Source organism: Metopolophium dirhodum, chromosome 8, assembly GCF_019925205.1.
Source record: "Metopolophium dirhodum isolate CAU chromosome 8, ASM1992520v1, whole genome shotgun sequence".
NCBI lineage: Eukaryota > Metazoa > Arthropoda > Insecta > Hemiptera > Aphididae > Metopolophium > Metopolophium dirhodum.
Window position 1 is genome coordinate 14,019,147 of NC_083567.1, and position 16,043 is coordinate 14,035,189.

The window sequence follows — 16,043 nt, forward strand, 5'->3', positions numbered from 1 at the left end:
AAGTTTAAATTTAAGTTTTATTTCATAAATCGTTGCTGTACCATGCCATTTATACCTTTTCATAGTTAATACCAAAATATATAGCATTTATTGGTATATTGTTAATATAATAATATAGGTACAAACTATAACACTGACCACAAAACAATAAAAAAGAAAAAAAGCTTTGATTTTTTGGTGGTGCTCATTTTAGACTTGGAAGTGCACAAGTCCCCTAGTTTTTCCATTGGTACCTATCATAATATACAACGCCTATCTTTGCAATAAGCTGAACGTGGGTATAGGTATACTCTATCTCAATGGACGGTTCCATTTTCCTCCACAAAAAAAAAGGTTGGTTTTCATTTTCCTCCACATTATTTTAGACTGAAATTATGTCTATTTTCCTTCAATATTTTAGCCATTCCCAAATTAAATTCCTGTCGGAATTGAGAGTACCTATATAGGTATATAACCTACTTGTATATTGGTTGTTGCTAGCCTATATCCATTTATTCATTTAATACGTGTAAACAAAATATATTACAAAAATGTTTAGTTTGCAAGCATACCTATTACCTACATATGACACACTTTCCAATTTCCATCCTTAATTTATTGTAATAAGCAGGTATAGGTAATAACTAATAAATATAACAGACAAAAACTTCGGGACTTTGCTTCTACGATAAGGTAGGTAGGTAGGTACGACTATGAGACTAAAATAGGCATTTACGGCTAGAGTATTAGAGCAATAAATATTGCAAACAACGTAGATGATAATTTAATATTTGTATGTATAGCGATATTATTTAATATTTATGTGGTAGAAATGAATTTGAGCATGAAATAACAGAGAAAGAGGGTTAGACGATTTCATTCGGATATTGCCCAACGCGTTTTCATCAGTATGGTTATTTTTCCCTTTCGATTTTATCAGATTTTTATTACCCACAATGTCCCACACCAAGTATATTCGTTTGGGGCTTCTTTATTTTTATCTCTTTTCTACTCTCCCCGATACGGATTTATCGTTTTTATTTTACACAACGTCGATCCGTTACGTTTACAGGACCACATAAACCGCAGGCTAGCGAAATAGAAAATAAAATTATCTTATGCCTCCTCAATCGCTTTATCCGTCAAATCTCTCTAGCACACGTAAATAAACTATATCACACGATTTACGACGGTATTTTATAACAACATAACACTCAATGCAGATAACATTACATTTTTAAAATGCCACTATACACAATAATATAGGTACCTTATTTTATTACTATTAAAAAATATTGTTATGTTATTATTTAATAACATATAATAAATAATATTATCAGACAATAATAATTCTTAGATAAAAATTGAGAATATAGTTAGCTACTTACATTTATCGTCCATTTCGAATATGTTTATTTTAATTTTATTTAACTTCAATACCATCATTTGAAAATATCTTGACCATATTTAAAACTAAATAAATCAAGATAAAATGTATTTTAATATATTATTGGGGGACGGAGTGGCCGAGCGGACTAAGGCGTCGGTTGCTACGCGCGCCGTCGCTGGTTCGATCCTCGGCTTCGGGCGGAATTTTTCTCCGGGACTGTCTGGAGAAAGATGCCGCCATTCCCCCAACCGGGGCATGGCAGAAACCTACGGGTGCTCCATTAGAAATTCTGTCAAACACAACACACACATGTAAAAACCCTACCGTTACAAACCCTACTACCTTCACTCATAAAAACCCCTCAATCAGCTAATGGCCATAGTCGCCGGCCTTAAAGATCAATTAAAAATATATATATATATATATTATTATAATTATAAATAGATAGAAAACTGAATAATGTAAATGTCTATTTACTTCCGGCCTAATCTTTCACAACTTTCCCATCCACCATCCTACAAGCCGTGTCAGATTGAGTTAATTAACTAGGTAGTAGTTACCTACTAGAATTATATAGATAATAACATTAACGATTGTAAACCAACGTCATCAGCAGTTTTCATATAATACAAATAGGTAATTAAAGAGGCGATAACAATATTAATATTAATTATAATGTAATATAATAAATTTTGCTTCAATAACTTGAAACTTCCCTACACGGCAGATCAGCTGGTCACGTAGGTAACTAAATTATATGATATACATGGGCACGAATATTATGCAACTCCGTTTGCACCTTTGCAATTGCGTGTTTTGCATACTTTATTTTATTTAAACAATATTATTTTTTACTCTTTAGCATAGTAGAAAACATTTTTAATGCACTTTTCCATTTTTTTAAAACATTTTTGTCGACTTTTAAGGCATTAAAATACCATTATATGTAGGTAATAGTTCTATATTGACCACCTCCCATTCCTCGAGGTAACCGGTAACCGGAGTAAACAAACTAAATAATAATAATAAATCAATGACATTTTAAATTATCATTATTCAAAAATTCCATTAGAGGCTTCATTTTGCACATAAAAGCAACCTTTGTTGGTAGTTTGGGCGATCAAAAGTAAAATATTCCAATAGATTTTAAAAACGTCAGGAAAAACAAACAAAAATTGAGGATTTTTACGCAAACCCAGTTTTTGAACTAACATTTTTATAGAATGTTTATATTAGCAAATTCATTGTACCATAACATTTTCAAAATATCGCACTACTTTTTAAGCTATTTAAAGGCATAAGAAAATTTTGAGTTTTACTAGTTAATAAAATATTACAAGTCCATAATTTTTTTCTCGTCAAAAAATTTGAAAATGTAATACAACGGTCTTCATGATTTTTTGTTACTACACTTGTTAGTGGAAATTAAAAAAAATTCGAGCGTAAATCCAGTCATTTGTTATGGGTGGTGTAAAGTTAATATATTGACAAAATTCATGAAAATCAAGAAAATTGGCAAATTATTTCGAGTTAGTAATTCATAAAAATTGTTCTATGTATTATGTATATTTAAGATTTGATATGTTCATACAAGATCCTCTTAAGTTTTCCCCTGTTTACGAAAAAAAAAAATTACTGGAAAGTCAAATTAATTGATTCAAACAGGATATTCACACATAAATTAACAAATTCTCCTAAAACGATTTTCTTATTTTGTCGTTATTCAAAAACTATTAACCGTAGGTACTTGAAATTGTCGATAAATGTTTATTTTATCATTTTCTTTACATGATAATATTTTCAAAATATTTTAACTCTTTTTGAGCTATTTATAGCCATATATAATGTTAGTATTTTGTAAATTTTTTTAAAAATTATTTTCGATAAAAACTATTTGACTAAGTAAAACTTCTTGAACATTTAATGCAAGACTACATAAGTTGCTTTAATAGAAGTTCAAAAATATTAAATATATATAGCCATGATTAATTTTTTATATGCATTTAAAGATCAAATTTTGACAAGATTCATGACAAATTATTTTTCAGTTACCTATTATTTTAATTATTAAAGTTGATTATTTATAGGAGAACACAACGACTTGACTCCGCTCAGAATCGTATTTCATATGCAATGATAAATCATTATAACATAACTATTTACAATGACATGCTCAACAACTAAACAACTGTACAGCAGAGCAGTACCCACTCTTCTGCCTTTTCTTTATTTTGAAAGTCGAATACTTAGTCAAATAATAATAATAAAATATAAAACTGATATGTCAAACATTCAAAAATATAGGTATTATCTTCTATGATTTTTGTAATGGATGACTTTACTCTAAGATAACTCTAAAATCATAAAAAAAAGGATTTTAAATCTAAGTGTTTTATCTATGCTGCTCGTGGGTCTGAGCAAGAAAACAAATATTGCGCTGACATCCTCTTAATGGATATTTATCATCTATTCAAATATTGAAACATTTAACTTAGTAGTTTGTACATTAATTATTATTCTTCAATAATTAACAGCCGAAATAAAAGTAATAGGTGCATTTTTCATTGCATATGTAAATAAATGATTAGGTATCTATATTTTTAATCAAAAAATATATTTATGATTTTATTAACTTGGTGAACACATAAAAAAGCACAAACTAATAACTATACATTTTTTTTGTTAATGGACATATATAATAGGCTAATATCTATTAATAGAAATAAAACATTGTTTAACAATCAAATAATATGGATACATAAAATTAATTTTTCTATAACTACTTATTTTCCAAACACACCAATATTCTTTGTGTCTTCTTTTCCTTCTGAGTACTTTTGATGCCAATCCAAGTTTCTTTGCATTATTGTCTCACCGCGGTCACGGGCCCTCTTGCCTGTAACAACCATTGCAATACACCCCAAGATTATAAAGAACATTGTATAGTTGGCCACTTTGATTCGTACAACAGAACGAACTTTGTTCCATACTTCAGGTCTGCACAAAATAAAACATAATTTAATAAGTAATATTATAGGTATTATAGTGTAGACCATTTACATAGAGGTTATATAATTATTGTATAAGTAATATTTTTTGTACTCATATGTTTTAGATTCTGAGCGGAGGAATAAATGCATATGTTAGGATTTTGGCTCTTTCTGTGCTATATATAGACATTTAAAATGTTTACTTATTTAATTTTTTAATTTATTAATACATTATAAAATTTTTATTTTTACGTCAAAGAGCTTGAAAATGTAATACAATGTTCCTCATAAGTTATAGTTGTAACAAGTAAAAAATATCGAAAATACTCACAATTTTTTTCATAAGTGTTTTAAGTTAGAATTACAAACATGTGAAACGTGAAAGTGCAATTAAATACTAACATAACTTAAGTACCTAATAAGAACGTATTATAAGTACCACTGATTAAATGTACATGTAGTACAATGTGCATTGTACATGGTACTGTAATTTATTATCAATATTTATTTATCAATCAAGACAGTATCTATTTATAGACATTGAGGAAGTAGTTTAATAAATGTGTGAAAGGAAATTTAATAATAAGTGAACCTAGAATTTAAATTTATATCACCCAGCGTCCCAGCTATGAAAGTAATAATATCCTGCTAAACTTATTAAATATGAAAAGAAAGGATCTACACTACAAGTTAATGTACTGAAAAAATTTACCATGTCAGCTACATCATTCAAATTTGGGATGTGAAAGTCAATATTACTACCTCTATAATATAATAAGGAGACAAAACAAAGCATTCTAAACCCTAGTGAAATAACTACAAAGAAATATTGTATGGGTATTCTGTGTTTGCACCTAAATAAATGTGAGTGAAAGTGAAGACAAATAATAAACAATAAAATTAATTAATAACAAAATAATGCATACGTGACATGATCTGGAACATCTTTCAGTGACGGATATCGTTTAGCCCAGACGCACATGATTTTTCTTGTATTTGTGAGTGGTAATTTAATATCTAAAAATATATTCAAAAAAAAATGTATTCTATTTAAAAGATGTTATTGTTTTTGTCCCAACATATTATAGCCTTTAAATCGGTTATACTCTCGGATGACTCTCAATAATATATTAAGATAAAAATATCCCCATGAAACTGGTATAACACATGTTTTTTTTGCTTGCTTAATTTTAATTTTAAACTATTAACTTTGAGATATTGAGAGTTGACTTTATTTTGTACTATTGATAACTATTTGTATCATCAAATTAATTACCACTTTAAAACAGATTTACATTTCTATAATAGTTATATTATTATTTACCTTACTTTTATTTTAATAGTACAGATTAATAAATAAATAAAATGTGAATCCTTAAAGTAATTATGGTTAATGATAGTCATTAAATTATAGTTTGTACCAGGAATATGATGTGTACATATTATATTTATGTAACACTTAAATAGTGGGTACATAATTGTTTTTGTCTTACCAATAAATAAACTAATTAATGACCAAATAGCATAAAATATTATTTTATTATGGTGTATAGTTGTATACTTCTGAAAAGCTTATAACATTGATTATAAATATTAGTATAATAATTATAATCAATACTTATAATAAGGAAAAGATAGAATAAATATATTATATAATTTGTTGTTACAGAAAATATCAATACTATTGATTAAATCCTATTTGAATTATTGAAAATAACATAAAATGTTAATAAATGTACATACCTAATATTACATTGTAATATTATGCATAAATAACTTATTACCCAACTTCAGCTAATACATGAATACTATTGTACCATATTATTATTAAACAAATTTGATCAAATAAATAAATTGTCTATGATATTAGTCTGTGAAGTGAAACTTAAAATAATTTTGTAGGTAAAAAAATTGTTAAATAGAATTCTCTTAGTTATTAAGTACCTATTTCATATTTCAATATTAAAAGCACCCTTAACAATTAAATTCTGGATAGGTGCCATTTGTGCCAATAATAACAATCTAAATATATTTTTTTTAATAGTTTTATCATTTATCTTTATTTTATTCAATGCCCTTTATTTTAGGACATTTAGGAAGGAGGACCCTATGTTTATTTTGTACACTATGCCACCATAAAATATTATATTCAATAAAAGGTTTGAAAACGAGCCAACAACAATAGAACATAATAGTTTATAATATGAATTAAGCTTATAATACATTTTAAAATAAAATTACTTGAATTGAATGAAGACGTTACACTTGGATTTGTAGCCGGGGGGTTCGGTGGAGTGGCACTTGGGGTAGTATACTTTTTATTCATGTTGAACAATCCATTTTTAAAATTTTTTCCAAACCTTGGAATAATATTCATCGCGGATGTGTATATTCAGTACAGGTCGGCACGAAAGTTAATAAACAACTGGAATAGTGGTGTACTTTCTTGTAGTCACGAACACCATAAATATTAAATCATAATAAACCAATAATCATAATAAAAATTATCTAAATGGATTGATAACGGCCGTACAGCTGATTAATTGGAAACTGATAACAATATCAGATTTCACGTTGCCGCAATCAAAATGAAATCGTGTTTTGGCGGATGGCGATCGGTGAATGTACCAGCAACCTACTCATGTGGTAATTAAAATAATTTTTCTCTTCGAAAGTTCGAAACATAATTATAAGTTGTGTAAGTACAAACATTTTTGGTTACGTTTAAGCTCAGGATTTGTGTCAACAACTTAATTGGATTTACCGGTTATAATGTCCGCGTCATTGGCAAATAGAACATGCGAAACAGCCGGATGCGGTTCGAAAGCAAATCTTCAATGTCCCACCTGCATTAAACTTGACATCCCCGGTTCCTATTTTTGTTCTCAGGTAATCTTATTGATTATTTTCCCACATTTTGGGACATATTCCCATCATTTGGTGCTATTCCGACAAATGTGTATGTCGTCAGCAAGTTACCGAATGGCTATAAGTGACCGATACTCTATCTGTTATATTTTTTGTTTGGCTTGAATAGTCTTAAGCATTCAGCTAAGTAATCAATACTTGATTTTTCGAACAAGAGCGACTCCTTGCATGGCGGTCCGTCGTTAAACGTCTGAATATTTATGGAAATATTGCATAGGCCATATTTTCACATTTTTCAATTTAGTTTTACTTATTCAAACCTTATTTCAGCTAAGAAGTAGAGTTAAACAGTTTGTGTATGATGCGCTTCTCAAATATGATACTTGTAATTTATTTCATCAAACAAAAAAGTAACTATCATTAATTAGGTATTATACCTAACCAGTGTTTGAATTGGATTTTAATGAATTCATTTTTCCAAACAACAAAAAAAGGAAACGAGAGTCTAGCAAATTTAAAGTATATTTTATGCGTTCCGACTTCTTTTTTTATCAATTCAAGTACTGCTTATACAGTTATACTAAATATCTTAGAGGATTTATAGATAAATTAAAGTTATCAACAATTTAGATGATATTGATACCTAATTTAAATTGTTATTATATAGATTTTTATACATAAAATTTTAATGTTAACCTTATCATTATAATTTTGAAACTATGATTAAATGTTCGATAATATTGAATAATAATATGTAATGTTTAAGTTCAACATTTAATGTTTTAATTAAAATAATTACCTATTCTGTTTTATTTTTTTAGGAGTGTTTTAAAGGAAACTGGTCTACACATAAAGCTCTTCATAAAGCTGGCCGTAAGTGTAATTTTCTTATAATTATAACAATTATTATTATTATTTATCGTTTAATGTTTTTTTTTAACTATTTAAAAGTTTTAAGATTTAATTATTCATATTTGCATCATTAAAAATTTACAAACTAATAACTATAGGTACAAAAATTAATAATATTTAACATTAAATTCATCATCATTGGTGATCTAATAATTTTACACTAAAAATCTTTTTAGTTAAATGTATACAAAGTCTTACTGTCAATTGACAACATATTATTTTGAGATTACTATTTAAACATTTAGTTTTTCCTAAAAATTATTTTTTAATTATTTTACTTGTTATATATTTCATTAATTAATTTATGAAAATCTAAGTCAATGTGTGTATAATGGTGATATACACTATTTGACATCAGTTAATTGACAAACAATCCCAATCAACAAAAAGTCAGTGTTCATCAAAGGAAAGTATTTGTCGATCGACCATTAAAGAACCAATGCAATACCAGCTTAACATTGAAGAAAAATGATAATCTTTTTTAATAATACATATTCTTGTTATCTAAATAATATTTTTTTTTTTAAATTGTGTTACAGAAAATTCAAATGGTATTATTGAGCCATTTAATCCATGGCCAGATTATGTATTTACAGGTAAAATAAATGTTATCACTTATCATATTAAAAATCATAAGATGTACACCATACTGAAAAGTTAAAGTATCCTCTATTCAGAATAAGAAAGATACTGGGCGGCAATCGGTTTTCGTCCGGTAGTGGTCAGATGCTTCTCCCACCAAGTCAACCACCTGGTTCGGCATCCGTAACGTAGCTACGCCTATGTGCACAAGTCGGCCGCCCGGTACCTTTTTATTCTGAATAGAGTATAGAACATTTTAAACAGTCAATGAAAAAAGAAAGTAAATAGAAACAACTTTAAATTGAGCATTAATTATAACTCTTATTAACCATTCATTGTGATCTATGTATTAGTTATCAATATAGGAAATAGTTAATTAAACTATACATCTTCAATCAAATAATATAAAAATTGTTTATTTTTTAGGTCCATTAAGACCTCATAGAACATCTCCTGCACGTACTGTTCCTGGACACATACAAAAACCTGATTATGCTGAACATCCTGATGGCACACCTTTAAGTGAACAATCAGTAAAATTATCATCGCACATTAAAGTATTAAACGATGAGGAACAAGAACAAATGAGAATTGCTTGCAAGGTATTTAGATACTTAGAATTCCATGTATAAAAAAAAAATAAATACATTCAACACCGGTGATGTTTATACTCATCATTGGTAATTGTATGTGTAACGTCAGTGACGCGTTTGTGCGTCATGTCAAATTTTACCGAGAAGCCACGTGTATAATGCAAGATAATATATAGTGTAAACTGAGTAGAAGCACGTCAAAACACCAAACCAAATAATATATATTTATTATAAATGGATAAAAATATACATTTATGAAAATAGTATATACAGTAAACACGATAATACGATTATAGTTCCCTCCAGTCTAAAAAAACTGATTTCAAAAACCAACCAATTTTTTTTTTTATGTTCCCTATACTCAAATTTCAGATATTTACAATAAAAGCTACAATAATTAAATGACATTGAAAGAAATAAGAAATTGATGTCTAAACGCGTCAGTGGCCCGTTAGAAAAGAATACATATGATGTGTCAGTGACCAAATGCAAAAATCTCATGACGCATAAACACGTCGCCAGCATTGAAAATGTTAATTAATTAAAGGTACCCTATTGTTAATTTTGTTTTTTTTTAGCTTGGGCGAGAAGTATTAGATGAAGTAGCATTAATGATTGATGTTGGAATAACAACAGATGAAATTGATAGAGTTGTGCATGAAGCATGCATTGAAAAAGAATGCTATCCATCACCATTGAATTATTACAAATACCCCAAATCATGTTGTACATCTATAAATGAAGTTATATGTCATGGAATACCTGACATGAGAGCATTAATTAATGGAGATATTTGCAATGGTTTGAAAAATAATTTTAAAAATAAAAAATAAAATTTGCTTTAATAATATGTATTACTTTTTGTAGTTGATGTAACTGTATGTCATCGAGGATATCATGGTGACTTGAATGAAACATTTTTTATAGGAAATGTTTCTAAAGCTGCAGAAAAATTGGTAAATGTTACTTGGGAATGTTTAGAAAAGGCTATAAAAGCAGGTAGAATACATATATTATTTATTAAGTAATTATTTTAAATGTATTGAAAATTATTCTTATTGTACAGTTACACCGGGTGAAAAATATAGAGAACTTGGTAATATTATACATAAACATGCTCAATCCAACGGATTTTCTGTTGTAAGAAGCTATTGTGGTCATGGTATTCATCAATTGTTTCATACATCTCCTGGAGTCCCACATTATGCTAGTAAGTTTTATAAATATATTTTCATAAAAAATGAATTGTTCTTTAATTAATATAATAAAATAAACAATTTTAATATAACAGAAAACAAAGCTGTCGGTGTAATGAAACCTGGACATACATTCACAATTGAGCCTATGATATCACAAGGTAAGTTAGCTATATAAAATAATAAAATCGCATGTTTAACAAATTAGTCTATTCTTATGAAAAATGTAATTATGTGACGTTCATACATTTTGTGCAGCAATATGGCTGTCAACATGTTTCCTACCAAACTTTTGAATTTAGTCTCTTAAATGCAATAATATTGTAAATAAAAATGTATTTTGATCCAATTATCTGTGAATCAATTTTAATACACATAATTTTTTTAATATTAATCAATTAAATTTAAAATATGATGGAGATCCAAAAATTATCAGTATCTTGTTTGATTGAAAAGCGAATCTAGTTGGTGCATTCAGAAGGTCAAAATTTAAAATTCCCAATATTTTCAAAAAACTCCGTGAAAAACAACATACAAATTAAGGGAAAACGGGAATTTTTATGCAAAATTGGTTTTTAACAAAATATATTTTGGTTTTTGGTGTAACTCAAAAACAAATGTATAGGAAATATTCACTGGTTGCTTATATTCACATTTTCTAAACACTTTAAAATTTTCAAAATATTTTGATTTGTTTTGAACTGTTTAGGGACATTTTCAGTTTCCAATTGTATTAGTTTTGAGATTCTGAGTTGAGTGATTTTTTCTATGAATGTCAATAAAATTTTATTTGTTGGGTATAACAGCTTGAAAATTTAATACAAAGCTCCTACTATATTGTTACAATTACACTTCAAAAATATTAAAAATCCTTAGTCACAGTTTTTTTTATAAGCATTTAAAGTTCCAATCTTGACAAAATACGGAAAAATCACGGAAATTAGGAAATTATTTTGACTATTGAATAATAAGGTAATATTTTTGCTTTTTTTTTAAATTTGTTAATGTTTATTGCAGTGGTGTTTCCATAGTGTATAGTCTCAATAATATTTAAAAAATCATCTGTATATTATTGCGTGTACTCAAGTCTCAATATTTGCGAGAAAAAAAAATACTTATTGTTTTTGTGTTGGGGGATTCGTGTCTTTATTAAAACAAATTAATAAAATATAATAAAAATAATACAAATGAAAATTTTGTTATTATTAACACTACTCCTTTATTATACCAACTACCGAGGTCATAGTCTGGAACTTAATATTAGGAATTCCGCATATGGAAGACCTTTTTTTTAGCCCCCTAAAATGTATCATTGAAATTTTTTTAAATTGTGCTGAGTAGCAGAGTATACCTTCAAAAAATTTTAAAAGAACATCCCTGGTTTATTGTGCTTTCAATTCACAGCCCTATAGTAATAACTTTTTTAGTTAATAACTCACAGATATTCTAAACTCAAAGAACCCTATTCATAAACATTCAATTTATGAGTAACATCATGAAAATATGACTATTGTAAACTACTTTTTATGTTGGTAAATATTCCTGGTTGTAACTTTGTTATTGAATTACTTTATATTTTTTTCCTTCATAACTACTCGCTTTTTTTTCATAAATGTTTACTCTAAAATTGTAGGTAGTTGGCGAGACAAGTGTTGGCCAGACAATTGGACAGCCGTGACTGTGGATGGATTGTTATCGGCACAATTTGAACAGACATTATTAGTTACCGATACTGGAGTTGACATTTTGACCAAACGTTTGGGCAATAATGGAATACCGTACTTCATGGACAAAAAATCCTAATACATGAATTCCATTATGGCATTATGTATTACGAAATAAAAGAATTTAAACATGTGAAAAAATATTATTTTTACTAAAGTATTTGTGAAAAATTAAAATATATTGATACTGAGTAAACATTTATACTTTTTTTATATTCATACATTTTTGGTAAATCTTCTCTAGATCAACTACATCCTACTTAATATCCTATTCTAGGATATGTATATCTCTATGCTATTTGATTATAAACATTAATCCTAATTTGTACAAAAAAAAATAGTTGTACTTAAAATTCTAAATTATATACTTACACAAATACACATCTATATATATAAAAATAAGTGTACATTTTGAATAAATGTTATAACTCAAGATCCACCAAACCGATTTCGATAAAAATTTCAGGGGCATATTGAGATTGATATGCAGATGGTTTCTGTGAAGTTTGTACGCTGTGCGATAAGTGGTTCCGGAGTTATGGCCTCTTAAGTGCACACTAGGCGACATGGCCAAAAACAACAACAACGTCTATTCCTTGGTCATCGCATCACGCGTGAACGGCTAGACCGATTTTGCTAATTCTTTTTTTGTTGTATTTGTAATTGTCAGGAGAAGGCTCTTATGTAATAAAATGTTAGGAAACTTAACCGGAAAAGTAGGAAAAATGGATGAAAAAACAACAATAGTGGCGCCATCTGTCCAGAAAAAATAAACTAAATAATAAAAAATGTAGTTTATTGTTTCAGATTAAAATAATAATAGAGTATTATATTATATTGGTTTCTATCGGTTAATTGGGCATGTTTGTTGATTTGTATTATTATTTTTTGTCAATATATATATAATTGAATGTTTGTGTGTAGATTAGATCTCTGGGAAGAAGATAGGCTAATATAAAAATGGTTAAATTTGGTTTTTTTTATTAATCTGATTTTAGTAGAGTAAGGTTAGAATTTTGTATTAATTGATTATATTAATCCACCATAGGTAGAATATGACAAACTTGGTATAACTTTTATACTTTAGAGTTTAAATCATACACTTACGTGCAAACAGCATGGTGTCCGCGATCTACCGGAGGTAGATTGCTATCTGATAATGTACTGTTGCGAATCAGAATTTGTATTCTGGGCAACGGAAAAGTTAAGATTAATTTTGAACACCATACACCGAATATTAAATAACGAATTGAACAAAGTTTGAGTCATATAGAGTTGGTACATTTAACAGGCAACGAAGTGCACGGGTTCAGTTATTTATTATATAATTTATGTTTTCATACTTACTTAATCTGTCTTTATACACATCACCATTGATCAAGACTATAACTACCTGCCTACCAAATCACTAATAATAAACTACACTCTGATCTACACGAGGTCTTTATATTTATTTATTTCTTAAAACCATGTTTCATTCTTGTGAATTAATAGTTCAAAATTATTGAAATTTATTGTTGAAAGATACCTAAGAATATTTAAGAGTAAGCTGATTGAATTAAAAAATATATATTTCTAAATTCTTATCAAGTAATATATCCAGTCAGCAATTTGACATGGAAATAATATGAATAAATTTGAAAATTAAATAATAAAACAAAAATTGTAAGTACACATTACATTTACATCAAATGAGAGCGACAGTAACTGTTGTTCTGTTGAGCAGGCGTATGGTTCAAAATATACATCAAAACGTCTGGTCCGAATGTCGTCACCAGCACGTCAGGCCTAAATTATTGGGAACCATGGATTACCTTGTTATAAACACAGAACGTTATAGAAGCGACACTTACCCCTCCACTTTTTTTTTTCATTTAGTGGCGGTAAGGCATCATACTCCAACTCCGTAGAACCTTATGCTATAAGGTCTATGCGGTAAGATTGATGTAAACTTGGAGGTAAGACGGAAGTTACGAACTATTTCAAGACCGTTCAAAATTCTCGACTCATTAACATTGAGAGTGTCGCCTCTATAAATGTTCTATGGTATAAATAAATCAAGTTAATTTTAGCCCATGCACACCACTAATAATATAATACAAGTAATGCAGCCTGAAACCTGTGCTAAGGGCGCGTGACTGACAAGTGACAACTGTGTAGGTCTTAACAGTTTACCATTGACGAAAATTGGGAGAGATCTTCCCTAAATCAAGTACATATTATAAGTAAACATTCTTCTTCTACAATTTTGAAACTCTGTTCAATAAATACCTATTATTGAAAACAAATTATATTATATTAAAAATATGAGTATAGACGATAAAAATAGTTGTGTTTATGTGATTCTCATGGAAAATTGATGAGAAAATAATAATAATATGACCTACTGTTTAAATAGTTTAGTATACTAATGTTACCACAGAAGACAGGTAGGTACCTACATACTTACCTATTAGGTATAAGTGGTATAACAATAAAATTTACATTTTACCAGTGCCGCAAAAACATCAGGGGCAGCCGGAGCAATGCCCTTGTAAAGGGGCCACTTGGTGTTGGTTCCGGGACCCCATCACCATCTAGGTCATTGCATTATGTTCTCATCATGTTTAAGTAAAATTATATAAAAGTTATTGATGAGTACACTAATTTTTATAATTTTACTATGTTGTTAGTTACCTACTATTTTATCAGAACGGGGCCCTCCGGATTGCATATATTATAAATTATAGTCGGGGGCGTCATTTGGGGTATCGCAGGGTATACATTGGCGGCCCTATTTTTCACCGCATCATATTGGCCTGCTTCAATTTAATGCTGGCGCCGATGCCCGATGTATCAGTTAAATTTAATTAATATAAGGTAAAAATATTTTATAAATAAAGGGATATACATAGATATAATCAGATATTAAAAATGTAGAAAGAAAATGTATATTAATGAATAATGATATTATACTTGTATCACTTAAAATATTAAATTATTTTTCATCCTAAGTAGTAAGGTTAGAAATAACTCCAACATGGCTACATTTCAATTTTCATTGTTATGACTGTGGCCCGGTGGTAGAAAAATGTGGCCTGGTAAAAAATTTGGCAGCCCTATTTTAAAACTGAAATGGCGCCCCTGAATTTATAGTTAATATTACTATTATAGTAGATAGTATAATAGTGTTCTATGAGTTATTTGTATGTATACAATCAGGATTCTCGAAATAATCTTTAAATAAATAAATCTCGATATATTGACCATCAACCAGTGGCGTATTTACGAGGGGCGGATCAAGGGGATAAACCCCCTCCCCCCATATGCTGTGTATAAGATACAAAAGTTTTCGGAGTCCTAACTTAAGGCCTTTAACATTAAAGGTGGGGCTACTGAATAAAAACATATCACCCCAACAGCCCCAAGACAAAAATCTAATAGGTTTTTTTTACCGAGGTACGCCACTGCTATAGCTGGTGCGCATGTCCTTTTGACAAGGGAGGAAAGAAGACTTAGTGGTATAATAATATTGTATAAGCTTAATAAAATGTAAGAAATGTTTGGGGGGCTAAGCCCTTAAAGCCGTGCCGGGGGGGGGCTATTTGCATCTATTGCTTTTTTTCAAATTGATATTATGGGGCAAACTTGCTAGTTGATCATGGTATACGGTTACATTGTTTAAAATGCATAATACGGACACTTTGTACGGTCGGGTAACACTTTAGATTGCAGAACGCGGACACTTTGTACTATTATAATATACATAAAATATATATTTTAATATAAAAAATATAAATATTTAATAAAAATAAGTATCATGGCCAGAC

At 28.8% G+C, this 16,043-nt stretch overlaps 2 protein-coding genes across 3 annotated transcripts; one reads left to right on the plus strand and one right to left on the minus strand.

Moving 5' to 3' along the window:
- Positions 1-3,962: 3,962 nt before the first annotated feature.
- LOC132950791 (UPF0389 protein CG9231) lies at positions 3,963-6,847 on the minus strand. Its single transcript, XM_061022352.1, has 3 exons — positions 6,601-6,847; positions 5,286-5,376; positions 3,963-4,366 (listed from the first exon to the last, which is right to left on the minus strand). Exons 1-3 carry the CDS (start codon positions 6,734-6,736, stop codon positions 4,153-4,155), a joined length of 441 nt encoding a protein of 146 aa, XP_060878335.1. The 5' UTR covers positions 6,737-6,847; the 3' UTR covers positions 3,963-4,152.
- Positions 6,848-6,885: 38 nt separating this feature from the next.
- On the plus strand, positions 6,886-12,432 carry LOC132950789 (methionine aminopeptidase 1). 2 transcript variants are annotated; one of them, XM_061022350.1, is made up of 10 exons: positions 6,886-7,005; positions 7,089-7,248; positions 8,049-8,100; positions 8,679-8,735; positions 9,148-9,323; positions 9,893-10,115; positions 10,182-10,313; positions 10,381-10,524; positions 10,606-10,671; positions 12,144-12,432. In XM_061022350.1, exons 2-10 carry the CDS (start codon positions 7,132-7,134, stop codon positions 12,311-12,313), a joined length of 1,137 nt encoding a protein of 378 aa, XP_060878333.1. In that variant the 5' UTR covers positions 6,886-7,005; positions 7,089-7,131; the 3' UTR covers positions 12,314-12,432. The 2 variants fall into 2 exon arrangements, with proteins under 2 accessions (XP_060878333.1, XP_060878334.1); XM_061022351.1 differs by having other exon boundaries at positions 6,942-7,005; positions 7,094-7,248.
- The last annotated feature ends 3,611 nt before the right edge of the window (positions 12,433-16,043 follow it).

What these genes read in the sequence shown, in the direction of transcription:
- LOC132950791 (XM_061022352.1), bottom strand. Translation starts at nt 6,736, where the DNA reads ATGAATATTATTCCAAGGTTTGGAAAAAATTTTAAAAATGGATTGTTC. An exon ending in AACGTCTTCATTCAATTCAA is followed by an intron (nt 5,377 to 6,600) that starts GTAATTTTATTT and finishes ATATATTTTTAG; the next exon opens with ATATTAAATTACCACTCACA. An exon ending in GATGTTCCAGATCATGTCAC is followed by an intron (nt 4,367 to 5,285) that starts GTATGCATTATT and finishes TATTTTGTGCAG; the next exon opens with ACCTGAAGTATGGAACAAAG.
- LOC132950789 (XM_061022350.1), top strand. Translation starts at nt 7,132, where the DNA reads ATGTCCGCGTCATTGGCAAATAGAACATGCGAAACAGCCGGATGCGGT. An exon ending in GCCAGATTATGTATTTACAG is followed by an intron (nt 8,736 to 9,147) that starts GTAAAATAAATG and finishes TTTATTTTTTAG; the next exon opens with GTCCATTAAGACCTCATAGA. An exon ending in TGAGCCTATGATATCACAAG is followed by an intron (nt 10,672 to 12,143) that starts GTAAGTTAGCTA and finishes CTAAAATTGTAG; the next exon opens with GTAGTTGGCGAGACAAGTGT.